At 45.1% G+C, this 16,787-nt stretch overlaps 2 protein-coding genes across 3 annotated transcripts in view; both read right to left on the minus strand.

The window, feature by feature from the left end:
* doc2b (double C2-like domains, beta) overlaps nucleotides 1-2,530 on the minus strand; it is a 57,488-nt gene extending 54,958 nt beyond the window's left edge. The window contains exon 1 of the mRNA XM_055514691.1: nucleotides 1,862-2,530. Coding sequence (XP_055370666.1) covers nucleotides 1,862-2,201 — 340 coding nt within the window. The 5' untranslated portion in view covers nucleotides 2,202-2,530. The remainder of the gene's footprint in view (nucleotides 1-1,861) is intronic.
* Nucleotides 2,531-6,878: 4,348 nt separating this feature from the next.
* tmem248 (transmembrane protein 248) lies at nucleotides 6,879-16,319 on the minus strand. Of its 2 annotated transcripts, none has more exons than XM_029173888.3 (7): nucleotides 15,936-16,319; nucleotides 14,499-14,657; nucleotides 13,402-13,690; nucleotides 12,112-12,262; nucleotides 10,913-11,096; nucleotides 10,238-10,419; nucleotides 6,879-9,934 (listed from the first exon to the last, which is right to left on the minus strand). In XM_029173888.3, exons 1-7 carry the CDS (start codon nucleotides 15,936-15,938, stop codon nucleotides 9,877-9,879), a joined length of 1,026 nt encoding a protein of 341 aa, XP_029029721.1. In that variant the 5' UTR covers nucleotides 15,939-16,319; the 3' UTR covers nucleotides 6,879-9,876. The 2 variants fall into 2 exon arrangements, with proteins under 2 accessions (XP_029029721.1, XP_029029722.1); XM_029173889.3 differs by having other exon boundaries at nucleotides 10,276-10,419; nucleotides 15,936-16,316.
* Nucleotides 16,320-16,787: the final 468 nt, after the last annotated feature.

The following is a 16,787-nucleotide window of genomic DNA, read 5'->3' on the forward strand; positions in this document are numbered from 1 at the left end:
CACACTTCAATCAGCGGCGTTCTTGTATTTGTTTGCTTTCCAAGGTCGTGCCATCAGAAAAACATTGTTAATTTTTTTTGTGTGCTCCTTAAATCAAAACCACAAACACACTGCGCTGCAGCTACTGTAGTGTTTTGTTTATGTGCCTCGAGTTCCTCATTTGAAGCTCCCATGGCAGCAATAGAGGCAACATGTTTGGCTGCTGCATCAAACAAACAGCTGCTTGTTGTTAATTATTTCTTCATGTAAGTGTCTGCCTTCGTTAAGTTGTGGTCAGCGCTGGTGATAAGTTTAGGGTGATGTCATTTCTTGTGGCGGTGTGAGCCTAAATCTTAATTGTCCTGCATCACTGTCGACTCTTGAGGTAATTGTCAAATCATTAAGACGATGCTCTGGCAGGTGTTTGTGTCTAATTGCCTTGTTAACATGGAGGACGGAGAGAAGCTGCGGTTTGACGTGTGTGATCCTCAGCCGACACCTTCAAAACAGGCACATTGGGCCTTCACGTGTTGGTTGTGTCACGTACGTGGAGGGTGCAGCGGCTCGGAGCCAACGGTCAGCGTTAGAGTGGAACCATGCAGACGCTCACGAGGCAGAAGAACCAGAGTCAACGGATGAATTTAGAAACAAAGATCTCAGACGTGAAGCGTCTCCAACTGGTTTTATCAATCCTCACACTTCCTGTTGCATCAACAACTGGATGCTGTAAGTGCTAAATCGAATCAGGAACACACACACACACACACACACACACACACACACACACACACACACACACACACACACACACAGATTACTCCCGCAAATCAGGAGAAACCATCTCCATGACTTTTTCTCCACTGCCTGACGGAGGTCATAGAGCAACATCTGCCAGCCCTACATGCCTGTCCTGCTCTGCACCACCCCCCACCCCCCCCTGTCCAGTTCTGGATTAGAGATGGACTAACCCCCCCCCTCGCATGCCACTCTGCATGGATTAACTCTCAGAGAAGCTGCACTGCTGTCACACATTAACCTGCCATCACAAGTCTCTGGTGCAGAAACAAGGGTTCGTCAGAGCCCGATAGTAACACGTCTGCACGCACCAAGTCCGCCGACAATCAAATCAGAGCCCATTCAATGCTGCAGACGCGTCCTCAGGTTTGTGAAAATAACAGACAGAAAATAACATCACTAAACGCGCTCGATTCCTCAGCGCTGCAGCATCGTCTGCCCATGAAGGCGCTTGTGCACGGCGCTGCATCCGTTCATTCCCGTTGTTATTCAGCCTCTCAGACCTGTTGGATGGAGGGAGCGTCGCACACAGAGGGAGCCCACGGTCGGCGGACAAACACGCGGCCGCAACTCGGCCGCCAGGGTCTCATCCGCCGCGGCGCGCGTACGAGACTCTGCTGGGCGCAAAACTGTGACTAATTCAAAGCCGCACCAAGAAGCCATGAATCATTCAGCCCGGTGAGACCGAGACCGAGCACCCTTAGACACCGGGAGTGTGAAAAATGCACCCGTGCGCCGTCCGCTGACAGACACATGCAATCGTTTGCTCCAATAAAATCATACATGTCATTCTTTCAGTTGCAGGAGAGTGGGAGGGGGGGGGGGGGGGGGGCTGCGATCTTTGCAGGCAGCAACAGTTGGCTCCTGTCGACTGAGAGGCAAAGAGTTCGCTGCGGACCCACAGCACAGACACACGGAGGCAATCAGGAACACAAAGAGATGGACGACGGCGACGGGGGGAGAGAGGGCGACAGATAAAGCCACGAAGCCGCACGGCTGGAGGGGATGGGGGGATGGGGGGGTGAGGGGATGCCTGGCAACCGGCGGCAGGGACGGAGATGCGATCAGAGACAGGGGCAACACTCACTGGAGTCGTCCGAGTCGTATCCCTCCACGTCGGGCTCCTCGTCCCTCCTGGCGCCGAGCGCCGACCCGGAGGCTCCGGCACACGCCCGCTCCGGGGGCTCCTCATTGGGGCGCTCGCTGTCGGCGGCGGCGGCGGGGGCGGCGGCCGGGGGGGCGCAGAGGGCAGAGCGCGGGGGCCCGGTGTGGCCCGCCGGGGGGGGCGCGGAGGGGGGGAGGCCCCGCGGGTAACGGGGGAAGTAGTCGGAGATCTGCTTGATGGGCTGAATGGGGCCGGGGCACACGTCAATGGCCATGTGCTCCTGGATGCTGATGGTGGGTTTCTCGCCTTTGCGTTGTGTCATGCATGCGGTCCAGCCCGGAGCCCACTCCCAAAGCCAAGGAACTGGGGGGGAAAAAGAAAAAAAAAAAAAAATATGACGAGAAGGTGAACAGACCCGTTCCCGCTCTGGTCCTCGTCCTCCGGTGTCTGGGTGCTGGGTGCGCGTCTGATGGGTGGACGGGTCCGGGTGATGTGTGGATGTCACCACACTGGTCGAGCGAGAGAGAGAGAGAGAGAGAGAGAGAGAGAGCTTGATGCTGCTGCTGTCCTCAGACCCCGACCATACTGTCTGACAGGCTCACTCACATTACTACCTACCCTCTTCCTATACCCCCACACTGTGCCCACGTCTGAGCTGCCTGTCTGAGAGAGAGAGAGAGAGAGGGGGGGGGGGGGGGGGCGTGCGTTGTGTGTGTGTGTGAGGGAGAGGGACGGGATTAGAGAGGAAGGAGGGAGGGATCAGCTGATGTCACTGCCTAGCAACCAAGCCGTAAACAGGAACCGTCGGCCGAGGTGCCTAATTATGATATTAACCCATCCATCTGTCTTCGGGAGGGCGGCGCCAGAAGCAGCCACGTGTGGACGGTTGACCGCGCGCGCGCGCACACGTCCGCCGCTATCGCACTCCAGCCAATGAGCCGTGAGCTGCTGTCCATGATCGCCAGCGTGTTTTTTCTACAGAAAACGAGTCCGCCGCCTCAGTATGTTGAGTTTGTTTTAGCTTCCTCGCAAAGTTAAGACCCAGAACACACGTCTGCGGTCTCGTCAGAGTCCAAAAACAAGAAGGGGGCCAAATCTCCAGCACGGAACCAAAATGGCTGATGCTCCCCTGCCTGGTTTTGGCCGCTCACTGTTTATCCCGCACCTCGTCACCGCAGCCTCCTCTTCCACGTCCACGCGCCCTGACGTTGTCACGCGTTCGTTAATTGCGGACCATCTGCTGCAATTTGCTGGGTGACAGTAAAAGTCTTCCCTTCAGTCCAATCTATTAAACATGTTTCACATTTCATCACTGGTAACATCACCTGTGACACCGACGTCCCATTAAAGACACGCTGCGTCACCCGCCGCACCTGTTCATTCACTCAAACAGGTATTTTAAAATCTGACGCCCCGCGAACAGCCGTCGGTGCCGCTTCAGACACTAAATCTGCAGATTTACCAGCAGGTGCAACATGTGATCAGACGGAGCGTGTGGCCGCAGATGATGCAGCTCCCCCCTGCGTCGCCAGCAACAAGTTGCAGCCTCGTGCGGCTCGAGCCCGGCGTCCGGGCCGCCGCTAACAGGTGGCAACGGGGACCTGACACGAGACGAAGAGCTTTAATATGATTCCAGCTTCTCCGGGCGATGGGCGCTTCATCAAGACGTCGAATGTCACTGCCCTGGAAGGCGTGTTTTTGTTTGTTTTTTTGTTTTTTGTCTTTTTTTTGTTTTTTTGCGGGGCCTCTTCCGCTCCGCACAACGCGACGGACCCGCGTCTGCCGATGTTTCATGTCGTGGGGAGGTTTTTTGACATTGATTATATTTCCCTCTGGATATAAAAGAACTAGAGACTCGTCAACAAACTGCTGACTTGTTTGCAGAACGCCTGGTAAAAACTCTACATGTGGCGGCTGTATTAGAATAAAACCCCTTAATAGAAATCCAATTGATTCAGGCCGTTTTATAGTACAGCAGCTGTAAGGTGGCTTCACAAACCACCGTAGCACCTGAACGCATCATCATCACCTTCTGCAAATGGAAATGAATGTTGTTGGCTTGCAGAGGCTTCAATATGCAACGCGAACGCGCCGCACACCAACTAAATAGGCCGGATGATTTCCTTCTGGACGCTGTCTTTATTTTCTGAAATAGTTTCTGCAAACACAAATAGCCTGATGACCGTGTTTTCCGCGGGTAATGACGCACGACAAACTATTTCATTTCGGATGCTGATGGCATGTCACCACCTCACTGGGAGCGCGCGAGCTGAATGACGGAGAGCAGCGCCTGAACGCATCGGCGAGAAATAATGAGGTTCAAACAGCGGAGGAAACGCGCTCCGTCTGTCAGGTTCCCGGTGGCGCGTCTCCAGCCACGCTACGAGTCCGCCATTGTTGCACGTGGGCGGACACCAACGCACGAGCCGCCGCCTCAGTCCTCGGCCCACGTGCGACTGCACGGGCAGGTGCGCGTTCGATCTGAGGAAGGACACCGAGATCACGGCGCATCACGCGCATGTGTATTTTCCTCCTAGAAATCACACGGTGCACCGTGACATTAGCAAAATGGGGAAAAGCACCACTTGAGCCCGCGGAAATGACCGTGTTGACAGCCCGAGGTCCCCACGGCGCAGCTCGTCTGTGGGCACCGCATGAGGAGGAGCTGGGGAGCTGGGGTTTTCAAGGCAGTGGCATTCAACCCGCAGCAGGTTCAGTCCAACTGGGGAGAAAACCAGGGCAATCTGCCTAAGTTGAAATATAAAATGACTATAACCTACAATGATCAGAGTCTGGTTCTAGACAGAATCATTTGTCCTCCAGCTGTGAGGAGTCCAGCTGACGACTAACTGCTAAAAAAGGCTCACTAACCGAGCCGTGCTTCTGTATCTGCCATTCAGAGCAGGAGCGCACATAAAAACGCATAAACAGTGTCTCCCAAATTGCGTGGCGCGTCTGCAGAAATCTGATTAACGGTCGCTTCACAAGCCGCTCCCGTCTCCCAGGAATCCAGGCTGAACGAGGGAGTCAAGGGTGCGAGTGACCTTTTCAAACACGCTTGTTCACAACGGCTCGCACCGATCACCGGATCAAACTGCTCATGGGTTTCAATGTGATTTACTAACTGGTGAGAGGATGGCAAATAAATATGTAAATGTAAACTGGTCAGAATGACGCCACAGGGTCTGGTTAAACTTCGTGTTCATATTGACAAAACACCAAATACAGTATTACAGCCAGTGCCGGTAACAATTATCCACAATCACACAATTCTGCCCTCTGCTGACGGCAACAGGAAGCTTCTGGTTCAGAAACCAGATGAAAGGTTTCACCGAACACACAGGCATCATCGCTAACGCAATAATCAGCCCCACTGAGATGCTCCAGGCGGTGCTGATGATGGTGCTGATGATGGGCCCTGAACGGCCTGCATCCGTTACCACCGTCGCCTCCCACACCTGCGCTTCCCCTGCGATAACGCGGCAAAACCTGGACTCTGGCTCTCGTCCATTAATCCCATTCCAGCGAGTGGAGGAGGACTGACCTCTCCCCCGGGTCCTGACATCACCAGGAGTTTAGTTCTAGTTCACTTCAGTCTAGTCTTACTTACTGCTTCATGCAACTTTATCACAATCAGCTGCTGGTGCCAGTGAAGAAACACGCATCAAACATCAACAAGGGGCAGATATGATTCAGCTGCACCTCCTCTGGTCTTTGGTATTTTATCATCTAAACCATGTGGCACTTTATTGGTCCTTTAGATCTGTTTACCGCGCTGATGGACGATCACCTAATGAACTCGTTCTGGCTAATGGGACAACAATAGCTTTTTTACATCAGCATCGACGCCTTCAATTTGGAGCTAGTAATTTGGAAGCTGCTTCCTGCTGCTGAGCCGCTGATAAGAACCAATTAGCGGCGCTGAGCTGGAAGACACTTAAAGATGCGTCGAGCTGAGAGCAAGTGAACGATCACATTCTCGCACTGAAGAATCAAGCGCGTATGATTTTAGAGCTTGCTTTTAATATACAAACCCAATCAGTGTGATTTTAGTGCTTGATGCAACATCCAATAATTACAACCTCGCCCTTCTTGTCTGCTATATTTGAACCAGCACCATCCCCGGTTCGGTCCGGCCGCACAGATAACGCATCCAGCTCCTGCAGGTCTCCAGCTCACTGTTTTCCATCTTATCTTTGTGGGATTTATGAAAGATTCAGGATATCAGGGTAAAACTTTGAATAGTAATCACGGCACGCCTGCCGGCTTCTGCAGACCCCCGCGGACTCCAAAATAAGATTAAAAGCCTCGTGACAGCAGCGGGTTTGACCAAGCAATCTCGGAGTGGAATAAGCAAACAGATGAGATAAGTCCGGTTCTCCACCTCCTCCCAGGTCCAGGTGATGGGCAGTAAAGGGGCTTGATTTCAGGCCATAATATTAACTCCTCATCTTAATTACTCCTCTCAGAAGCAGCTTTTGTCCTTGGATTGACGCCAATCGTGCAGCATGTTTAAAAGGGCACTAGTGATGACATTTACTATTTGAAACCAATGCAACGACGACAACCTCGGGAGCAGCAGCTCCGATTCAAGCAATCTTCACCTTCACGCTGCTTCAGAATCATCCATACGAGGGTTGGCTTTGTGGTGCTGGGTCTCTAGGGCCCGTTTTGACCTTTGTTTATCAAAGCCCACAGCAGTGTGTCCCGCTCTCCTAGTCTGCACTGCCACCGCTTGCCCTTTGCGTCACACTGAGTTTAATGCATTTCTGCTAATGTAGCTGTGTGTGTAAAGATTCCTTGTTTGATACCGGAGATCAACAGCATCTGTGCACCGGCATCCTGTGCAGTGAAAGCGTGCAACACTTCCACTACCGGCAAATTAGTTCCAGTTTATTTCCACCGACACATCATTAATCTCGATGCTGGAATAAAAAAAAAAAAAAAGGGGACAAGAATTATTGTGGCAGATGAAAGTAAACAGGAGCACAAAGCGATGTTGAACTTCAGAGACACTTTATTTAAACTTGAATTCATTTACAGCAGTTCCACTGGAGAGGAAAGGGGTTTGAATAACATCCTAGCCACGTTAAACCTATGGTCCTATCTACTGTATGTACAGGAAAGAGGATGCAGCTCGATGGTGCAGAAGGCACAGAGTTGGCTTAATATTTGCCTGTAAGCGCTGCTAATATGAGTGAGAGGATAACATGGAAAACAATGGCAGCTTTTAAAGGAACAACGGGATGCTGCAACTAAGTCAAATATGGCTCCAGTCATTACTTCAGTCCTCAGTGATATAGTGGAGCGGATTCAAACTTCAATCTGCTCCTAAAGAGTCAGTTTTATGAACAATCCTGGTCATTTGAGCTTCCTGTAACTGAGAAGGGATGATACGAGTAATGCGTTTGGATTCGATTATACAGAGTCAGTGTGTTTTACAATATGTGATAACATGAAAAACTCAAACTGAACTGAACAATGTTAAGGCATTTTGCAATTAGCGTTGCAATTCTAACCAAAAAGGACAAGACCCAGGTCAATGCAGGACACTGATATTAATTATGATGATATGGCAATAACATGGCATGCTTCATTCACTTCCAAACCAGGCTTCCCTCCCAACATCCTAGTTCTCCAACAGTCTATTAGAAGCTGAGAAGCTGTCTAAAACTGCTTCAGTCCTACTGTAAACACATGGTGGATAGTGATGACAGGAAAAGCAACACGCCCATGCTCGAATATTTTACACCTCTAAATAGGAAGACATGTCCTAGCGCCATTCACTGTGGGGGAACATGTATCACAACCATCAGGACCAACACCCAACACCTTTCACTCATCCACTAACACACATACAAAACCCAAAACTATAAATGTACAAAGTGTTCGAAAACCTTAAATGTGACGAGATGCATGTCAGCCACAGAAAAATAAACCTTAGAATAAACCACTCGAAAACACAATTCAAGTAAAGCCTTTCAAACAGAACAAAAGATCAAACTACGACAGTTTTAAAATCTCTTGGAATTGTTGCATCACAGATTTAGAATATGTATAAAAAATACATTCAACAAGTACATCAACAAACTTATAACAGAGGTAAGTAAAATAGATCAGCAACTGCCATTTTGCGAGTCATATGCAAGAATTACAGGCAGACTTAGATTACGGGTTCTCCAATTTTCCTTTTAAGACTGTAGGAAGGAAGTTTGATTTCACAGAAGCTGACAAATTATTATTATTACTACATTATACAGTCAGGACAGCACAGTGGACAGTGGCTCGTGACGGTGGCTGTTCTTCTGTGTTACAAACCTAATGGGCTTTGCAGCAGATGTAGATTAAATGATTGTCAACGTTAGCCATGCTCTGGAACTACGGTTCGGACAACTACTGGAGTTGGAATTTCACATTTAAAGCTACATTTACGCAATAAGTCACATTTCCTGTGAAACTTTGCCAGGTTTTAGTTTGTGGGTGTCTAGAGGTGAGAACCACAGTCTAAAACCTCACTTTGTCTCTAGATTTGACAAAGTCACACACATTCAGTTTTTGCTCATTTTGTTAAAATTAATTAATAAAGCTTTTTAATGATTTAATCCATCTATAATTAATCCTTTTTTTATTTTAATGCCATCTCAAAAATGTGAATCTGCATGGGAGGCAAACAAAAAAAATAAAATGTGCAAAAAGTCTGAAGGAACATTAACTACAAAAACACATGCAACCAAGTGATCAGTCCAAAGTAGACACATGTAAATCAAGAGCATTCTAAAGTTTGACATTTGATACGACGAAACAAAAGATCACATCTGCTTTCACGCCACAGGTTCATCCTCGTGACCAAACAAACAAACAAGGTTGGCTGTGGAAGCAGGGACCAGACAGGATCCCATGCCTGAGCGTGAGGGCCCATCTGATCATAGTGTAAGTAAGGCAGGACAGTGTTTAGCTTCGCTGAGGCGCGACCGAAGCTAAGCTCGACGCCAAAGCTGCTAAACTGGTTCAAAATGGCTGCAAACGAGAGGCGATGGGAAACTGTGGGAGACGAGGCTGCAGGAAAAAAAAAAGAAAAAGTGTGTGACAGGGTCTGAACAGCAGTTTAGCATCAGCCAAGTTCTGCAGCTCCTCTAAGTACTGAACAGGTTTCTGATAAACAAACTGAGACAGCTGTCAGTTTTACTGTTGATGAGGACGCATTCGTTCAGATATGATGTGCAGTTTTAATATCTAGTGACACAGGGAACGTGGATGGTACTGTAGTTAGGCAAGGAGCTTTTAAACTGATCTCCCAGTTTCAAATGATGCAAAGCTATGGCTGAAGGAAATGCTCAATCCGAATCAGGCTTCTTTTTAACTTCCACTGTGTGGATCAGGAAAGTGCTACATTTATTCTCATCCCTGTTAAAGCTGCAGTAACAAGTGCATAATGCAAATTTCATTATAAATGTACCACAAGCATCCCACCCTCAGGCCAGTTTAGTTCACCAGCATACAGTCTTAAGTGACTAAACAGCATGCTCTCATCATGGGAGATGTATCCAAACCGTTACAGCACAAGCTCAATAATGTGATCGTTGATAATGCCACCAATGTTTTTCTTTTAGCACACATCTATATTTTAAAAACACGTTTTCCCATTCCAATGTTGCTTGATAAAACGACACCAACTACTGCTGGAAAAATAGCTGTGAGGTTCTTGGACATGGTCTTCTGCTTTGTTGATGTACTGCATGTTCTGACATGGCACAAGGGGGCTCAGGCAAATAATAAAAAAAAAGAAGAAAAACAGAGCAGGGGAAGAGGTTTTAACATCAGAGTTCCTACAAATATTTACAACATAAATACAGGCACTTGTATATCTTTGGTTGGAGAAACCCAACATTGCAAGAGTAATGCATTCACAGAGCTTTTGTGTCCCTTATTGTATTTCGAGGTTCACTAGGCAACTGGTATGTTTATTTTTATTCCTTCTTCCTTTGAACTTGTCCGTGTTACAGATAAGTTCTGTTAGAGCGCTCAGATGTCGTTTTAACCTTCTGACAACGCCACCTGCAACGGGAAAAAGGTGCAGTTTATAATACAAACACTGTACATCGCTGTAAGTAATGGTAATATGGATGGGAGCAGTGGAATCAGCCAAAGCCAGAAGAAAACACCAGGAATAGGTTAATTTGCTTATCAAGGTTTCTAATGTTGTCTGGATTGTGCTACAACAGGCACAACCCAGGTAAAGCAGTTTTGTGCAACACTGTTCAATAACATGAGAAAGGAAAGAATCACTCATTTATTTTCAATAGGATTAGAGCAAATCTTTGACCAATCAGCGGTCAGTGAATAATTCACTGAAACTACCTGTTCACGTCATATAGCACTGCTGGTGTCGGTTGTACCTTCTCAGGGCAGAAGTCGATGTTGGTTTGTCGCACTTTGCCAGGTCGCCCCTTGATGACTGCATAGCAGAACATAGTGATGACCATGACAAACAGGAAGTAGCTCGTGTGCATTAGATGCAGGTTGATGAGCGAACGGTCGTCCTGGGAAGAAAAAAAGCATTATCAACAATTATTTATTTAATGATGACTAATAATCAACCAAACAGACATCATTGATGTATTCAATTTGTTTCATAAGCATAATCTGTTTATCTGAACTAAAAATGAAGGAATCAAATATCTATTTTACTGAAAAAGGTTGAGCTCTACTTCCGAATTCTATTGGTCTGCGATCAGGTGACTGTGCAGGCACAGCATTCATTTTCAAATGATTTTCAGGCTCACTGGTGCATGCAGTGCAATGTTGTGGTCCTGCCGTGGAACATTCACGGGGCCATCAGCATAAAATGGAATCTAAGAGGCATCTTTTGTGTTTGATTACATTTACTTTGCCATATAAACAGGTATAATAAATGACTCCATATCCTGCCTGGGTTTAACGCCTGAATAAGATGTATTTGCATAACTTACAACTTGACATGATAACACACAGTGTGAAACATGTGCATCAGATGATAGGAAAATGTTGACTCACATCAGGAACAATGACAGTGAGCTTTGGGTTGAGTGCGTGGTACACCTTGCCAATTGCTCCTTTGTAACACCAGAAGGGGTTGTAGTCCTGATTGTACTTGGTGTCGGAGTCACGGACTGTGGTGAACACCTTGTACCAAGATGTGGCGTTGGTGTATGTCTCCGGCACGCAGTGTGGTGGCTGCCTACACACCACAACACAGCATTACAGAGTGAAGTGCTCACATCATGCTGGTTATGTGGATGCAAAAATGTGCATTTGTTCCTTTATGGAAAACTAATCACATCCTTTCTATTAGTTTAATGGTCTGAAATAGGCACGATACACTCCTGCAGCCGAGGGTCCAAGGATCCTTCTCATTGTTTCTCCCATTCCGCTATATGCAAATTTTTCTTTATGAAACAATTTCCTCTGATTTAATTTTTACTAATAAAAAACAATATACTGTAAGATTCACTAATGGATCATTTACATGCGACATCATTCCCTAGAATATGATGCTGCAATTCCCATAAATCAGCTTAACCAATAAGAGCCCAGACACATTTCTAACTTGTGGGACACGAATCAAACAAAATAAACCTTGTGCAACACATCTTTGAACAAATTAGTTGTAATGTGTGTCACCATGGGTTTTTATTCTACAGCTTTGAAAGTGACTAAGGATGCATTTAACTGGAAGATTACACAGTTAGCTATCATGTCATGTTTGAACCAGTGATGATTTAGACTCTAAATAGTCTCTGATTCAACACCTCTATTATCTGTAATGTTACAGACTCCCACAGTGACAACACCACAGAACCTACTTATGATGAAAAATACAAACTTACCCTTTATTTTTTTTAGCCTAATGATGTAACCTCCTTTGGTTATACCACATTCAGCACACACGTGCATCCATGTTGATGTGCCTTCTATAAGTAACACTTCTAGTCATCATGTGAACGAAACTAACATTTATCTGTAGTCAAATATAGCAGCAAGTCTAACTAAGTCAGTTCACCTAAAAACTAATAACATAGATGCACAACTGATCAGACTGTATGGAAGCAATAAGCACCATATGTGAAACACGCAGAAATCACATGAGGATAAAAAGGAAATGGAAAACTGCTTTTCATTTATGTCAATATGACCCAGCTCTAGGCTGACACATAAAGTGCCTTCCCATGAGTTAGGGAGGCAGGCCAACTCACACTGTGACTGGGAAGATATTGCTGGCTGCCGTGATAGTCATGCAAGTGCTGAACACCACCTGCTCGCAGTGGCCGTGCAGTACACAGTCATCCGAGTTCCAGGATACAGGCAGCGTGAAAGTGATGTTTATTTCTTCATGGGCCTCTCGACCTACATACAGAAACATATAAACATAACCACAGCAAAACCAGATCAATAGAAAACCTACATTTGGGGAAAGAAAAGCTTTGTGAAATGGATTTTTCAGCTGCCTTGTATTTTGTAGTGACAATCAAATTTAAGTGGGGACATAAAATATACAGCTCATACTAAACTTTTGTAACAGTGTCAGTTGATTTTTTATAAACTGGGTTACTTGACAACACACAATGATGCACAATTCAATAAATAATACATAATGAGCAGAATTGTTTCTGCGAGGCAGAAGCTTCTTCCTAGGAATACTCTATTTCTTTGTATAAGTCCTGTTTAGACATGACAGCATTTGCAAAGCCTGATATTAACGTTGGCCATCTACTCAACTGACCATTATATTTAACACATGGATACGTGTTGTCGGCATACAGCTAAGCCACTCACAACAAGAAAAGCACTAGAACGTCAGATTAGGGGTGAAATAGTCAGAGACTGAAGACGACAATGATTATTTATACAACGCTGAAGCCACACATGAAGCCAGGTTCAATGTGACTAATGTGTAGGGCTGCAGTATTTGTGCACATGTAAGACCTGACAGCTTGTGACATTCGCTTTTCACTCTGCTCTACAAACTCTAAGCTTCGAGTCTGAAACCTATAGCGAGACTGAAAAGCTAAATGTACAATACAGCCACTGTTTGCTCGCTTCATTTAGGTAACGTTATCACACAGTGCTGTAAGTTAAAACCCACTAGAACAAACCAAAGACTCAGCCTTAGAGGAACGCATAACCCAACTATAGCAGACACACAACACACACAGACACACACTTTAGACTGTATACATTCCTCATGTTACATATAAGCTTTGAGTTATGACAGCACTAACAATATCTCTGAGGCAGAAAAAGATGTGTGTTTACACAGTACCACTAAATGTCCAGGTCTGCTCCAACTAAACATTCTTCCAACAGCAGCAAAAAGACATAATGACAGTCTAACTGACGGCACTTTTAGTACAGGTGCATTACATCAGAAGCTGATATATATGCAAGTTCAGAACAGATTAAACTGAGTTTCAGTTAAAAGCAATGATAATATCCTGCTTCATAGAGAATTATCAATATAACTGTACATCAATAATAAAACCTACCAGACAGGCCGACTTGTTGCCCCAAGACTGTGGCATACAGGTGGGTGATATTGCGAGAGTACCCTCCAAAAGGCCGCTGCGGGTCCAGAGTAAGAGTGATAGGGACAGAGATGTTGATTGGACCCGAGTCCTCTAGCAGGAGGGGAGACTGGGTGCTGGAACGAGCCTGACCACTGGTCACGACCATGCTCTCTGGAGTAGTGGACTCGTTCAAGCCATGCTTTATCGTTTCATTCTCTGACGCACAAAGGTCCAGCTCATTGTAGCGCAGCAGAAAGGTGTTCCAGTCCTGAGAAAGTAAGTGTGTTGGACAATATGTTATATCTAACCAAACATCTGTCACCCGAAAGGAAATGGGCAAAGTCATGTGATCAGAGGGAGGCAGCCACAATAGTTCTGTTCTCCCCCCTGAAGCTGAAGCTAATGAAGTCTGTATGTCACAATACTTTAAGAATTGGTATATGCATGACTGAAGCCAAATTTAAAGTCACGCCATAGTAATGTGCTTTTACAATGTGAAGGGGAGAGGCAGTGCAACACAAATAGACTGAGCAGAACAAGAGACAGAAGTTCAGATAAGGAAGACAGAGACACATTACAATATGGGTAGGCCAGTTTAAAAAGTGAACCTTTGGACCAAGGAACAGAAATTATTGTTAAACAATTAAATGAGGACATTTATGGCATGGACAATGTAAAACAAAAAGTGACACAAACCTGGATCAGAACATAGGTCACAGACAAACTTTATTTTTAAAAGGAAGTTTTGTCCTGGGACTGAGTGTAGGCTTTACAGTCATGTGCACATTAGAAAATGTAAGTTTAAAACCTTTACAGTTTGCACAAAAATGCAAAGCTAAAGTCTCAATTTGTTGAGCTTGAGAGTCTTTGAGACAAAAATAAGCTGAATAGGTCATAGCATAAATATAACAAGGTTCAAAATTAAGAGCAAATGCATACTTGAGGAATAAAGCAGGCAACAAAGGTCATAAACCGACCTTTAGAATGAGCAGTGACCACATTATACTGGTATTTGAGAAAGACCCAAGCAGCATATAAATGTATCTGTCTCAAAGATTGCCATGAGTCAGCCTCACCTCTGTTAACTCTGGAGACTTGATCTCCTTAATCTTGAAGAAATAACCGACGGTGAGGAAGGCGATGGCCACTGCACTGACACTGATCATAAAGATTACCAGTGGTGGACGGTTATTGATGTAGCTTCTCAGGTTCTCTATAGGATTCAAAAGGTACACCTGCATAAGAAGAAACACACAGTTAAGCAATATTTTTAAAATACTGAGAGTAAATAATGACACATAAACTCTAATACATTTACAGTACTGTCTGTATTACTGTAGATAATGAAGTTAAGGATCTACTAAGATGAGCAATGGCTATAAGCTGCATAAGTGATTAATACAATGCCATGTGACTTGGTTAAACAAGCTCTTTCAATGAAGTATAGAGGATTTGTTTGCTTTAACTAAACAGAGGTCACATCTGCCAATAAATCCACATGGTTTTGTCTAAACATGGTACTGTTGTGTAATTAGCACAGCGATTTGAGTCATAATGTGCCTCTCAGTGTAGCATTGATCTGGATTGGGAGTAGAAATTCAGCACAAGCTTAATTGCAATCTCAAAAACACAGACAATAAAGATCACAGAGTTGTTGGCACAGTAATGGGCTCTAGCCTGACACACAGATAAAGAAATGGCATACTTATTTAATGTAAAAAACAACACAACAAGCAGCTAAACTATATATCAGTACGTCTAGTAAAATGCCTTTAGGTGTTTGTAAATGCATCAACTGGTTGAGCAAGATGCTTTAGTCACAGGTGTGTTGTCTTAAAAGTCTCGCCTGCCTTCGAAAACAACTTGCTCTTCACCACACAAATATTCCTTATTGGAAGAAAGCGACAACTCTCAAAACGTTTTGCTAAACAAATATTGGCAATGTGCAAGTCACTTGTGTGTAAGCCACAACAAAAAGATTGCTCTCTAATGCATATGGTCTTCAATTGATGACAATGTTTATAATTATTAATAAAAACTAGGTTATGGACTTGCAATTCATTTTAAAATGTGTGCATGTTTAACAACTTGTAACCTCGAGAAATACTATCAATGTTGTTAGTGGCAGGTCAACAGGAAGTACTTTTACCTGCCAATAACAACATTGATCGTATCTTCCTCTAAATTGGAAATTATGGAGGAATTCTAAAGTTGACTTTCTGATGGGACAACGGAACTATTAAATTACACAAGTGTTTTTGAACTGGCCCAGCTATGTGCTGGACGAAGTAGGAACATATCGCATTATACTAGATAACTTTATTTGCATTCACGAGACCGCAGTCAGCCAGGTGACAGATGCTGTCACCCTTGTAGCGCAATAAGCTAGCTAACTTGGCTAGCGTTGCCTGGCTCTTTTGTTCCAAACTGTGACACAACATAGTACCTACTGAACTATAAACTACCGACAGAACAGAATTAACTGGATAAAATAAGACATAAGCTGTTCTCACCATTTTCTCTTTCTGGGCATGCGACAGATGCTCGCTGGGAGGTTCGTGGCGGGGCCACAATAACACTAGCAGTTTTGCTAGCAAGCTAGCCTCGATGAAGCTAGCCTGTGGTGCTAGCTTGGTTGTTTGCTTCCCGAAGCTACTGCCTTCTGAACACACCGCAGAAGAACAAAAGTCGGTGTCCGGTGAAAGCAGTTTTAGCGATAAAAACACCGCGCATACTTATTCCCATTCTTTGCTTTAGTTCACTGCAGGCTTGACGAGAAACGACTCTTGTGCATAACCTGATATAACGTCATGAACGTAGGTACTCAGGTCCTCCCAGTCGACTTCTCCGCGTACACAAGCATCTGCAGTGCGCAGTGTCGTCGTCTTCTTCTTCTTTGGTTTTAGCACTCAGCGTTTTTGGTTGCTGCCACCTTTTGTTCAGAGTTTGATGACACGCGTTAAAATTGCATTTATTCTATTAAATCTGTGCAACAGAGGTCTTGTTATTAATTAGGTACAAATACAATATATTACAATGCATGATGTGGTTCAACAAACTAATTACAATACACGAAATATTAATCAGCAATTGGGAGGACGCTTTGTAAATAAGATCTATGGGCGCGCCTCTAATATAATTTACACATGATGTAATATAGATGTAATATATGCTCCTGTCCAGCAGATGGCGGTAGGTATCTAATGGATTGCAATTCCAGAGAAGCATTGTGAAGCCCACGTGAAGCCCTTTGGGTTTTCTTGTTGTGACATGTTAACAGGGTTTCAGCAGCGCTGTGGCGGAAGTTAAAAAATAAGACTCAAAATGAGGCAAACGTGTATATTTTAAAAGTAAAAAATAGCTAC

Source organism: Betta splendens, chromosome 14 (genome assembly GCF_900634795.4).
Source record: "Betta splendens chromosome 14, fBetSpl5.4, whole genome shotgun sequence".
Classification (NCBI taxonomy): Eukaryota; Metazoa; Chordata; class Actinopteri; order Anabantiformes; family Osphronemidae; genus Betta; species Betta splendens.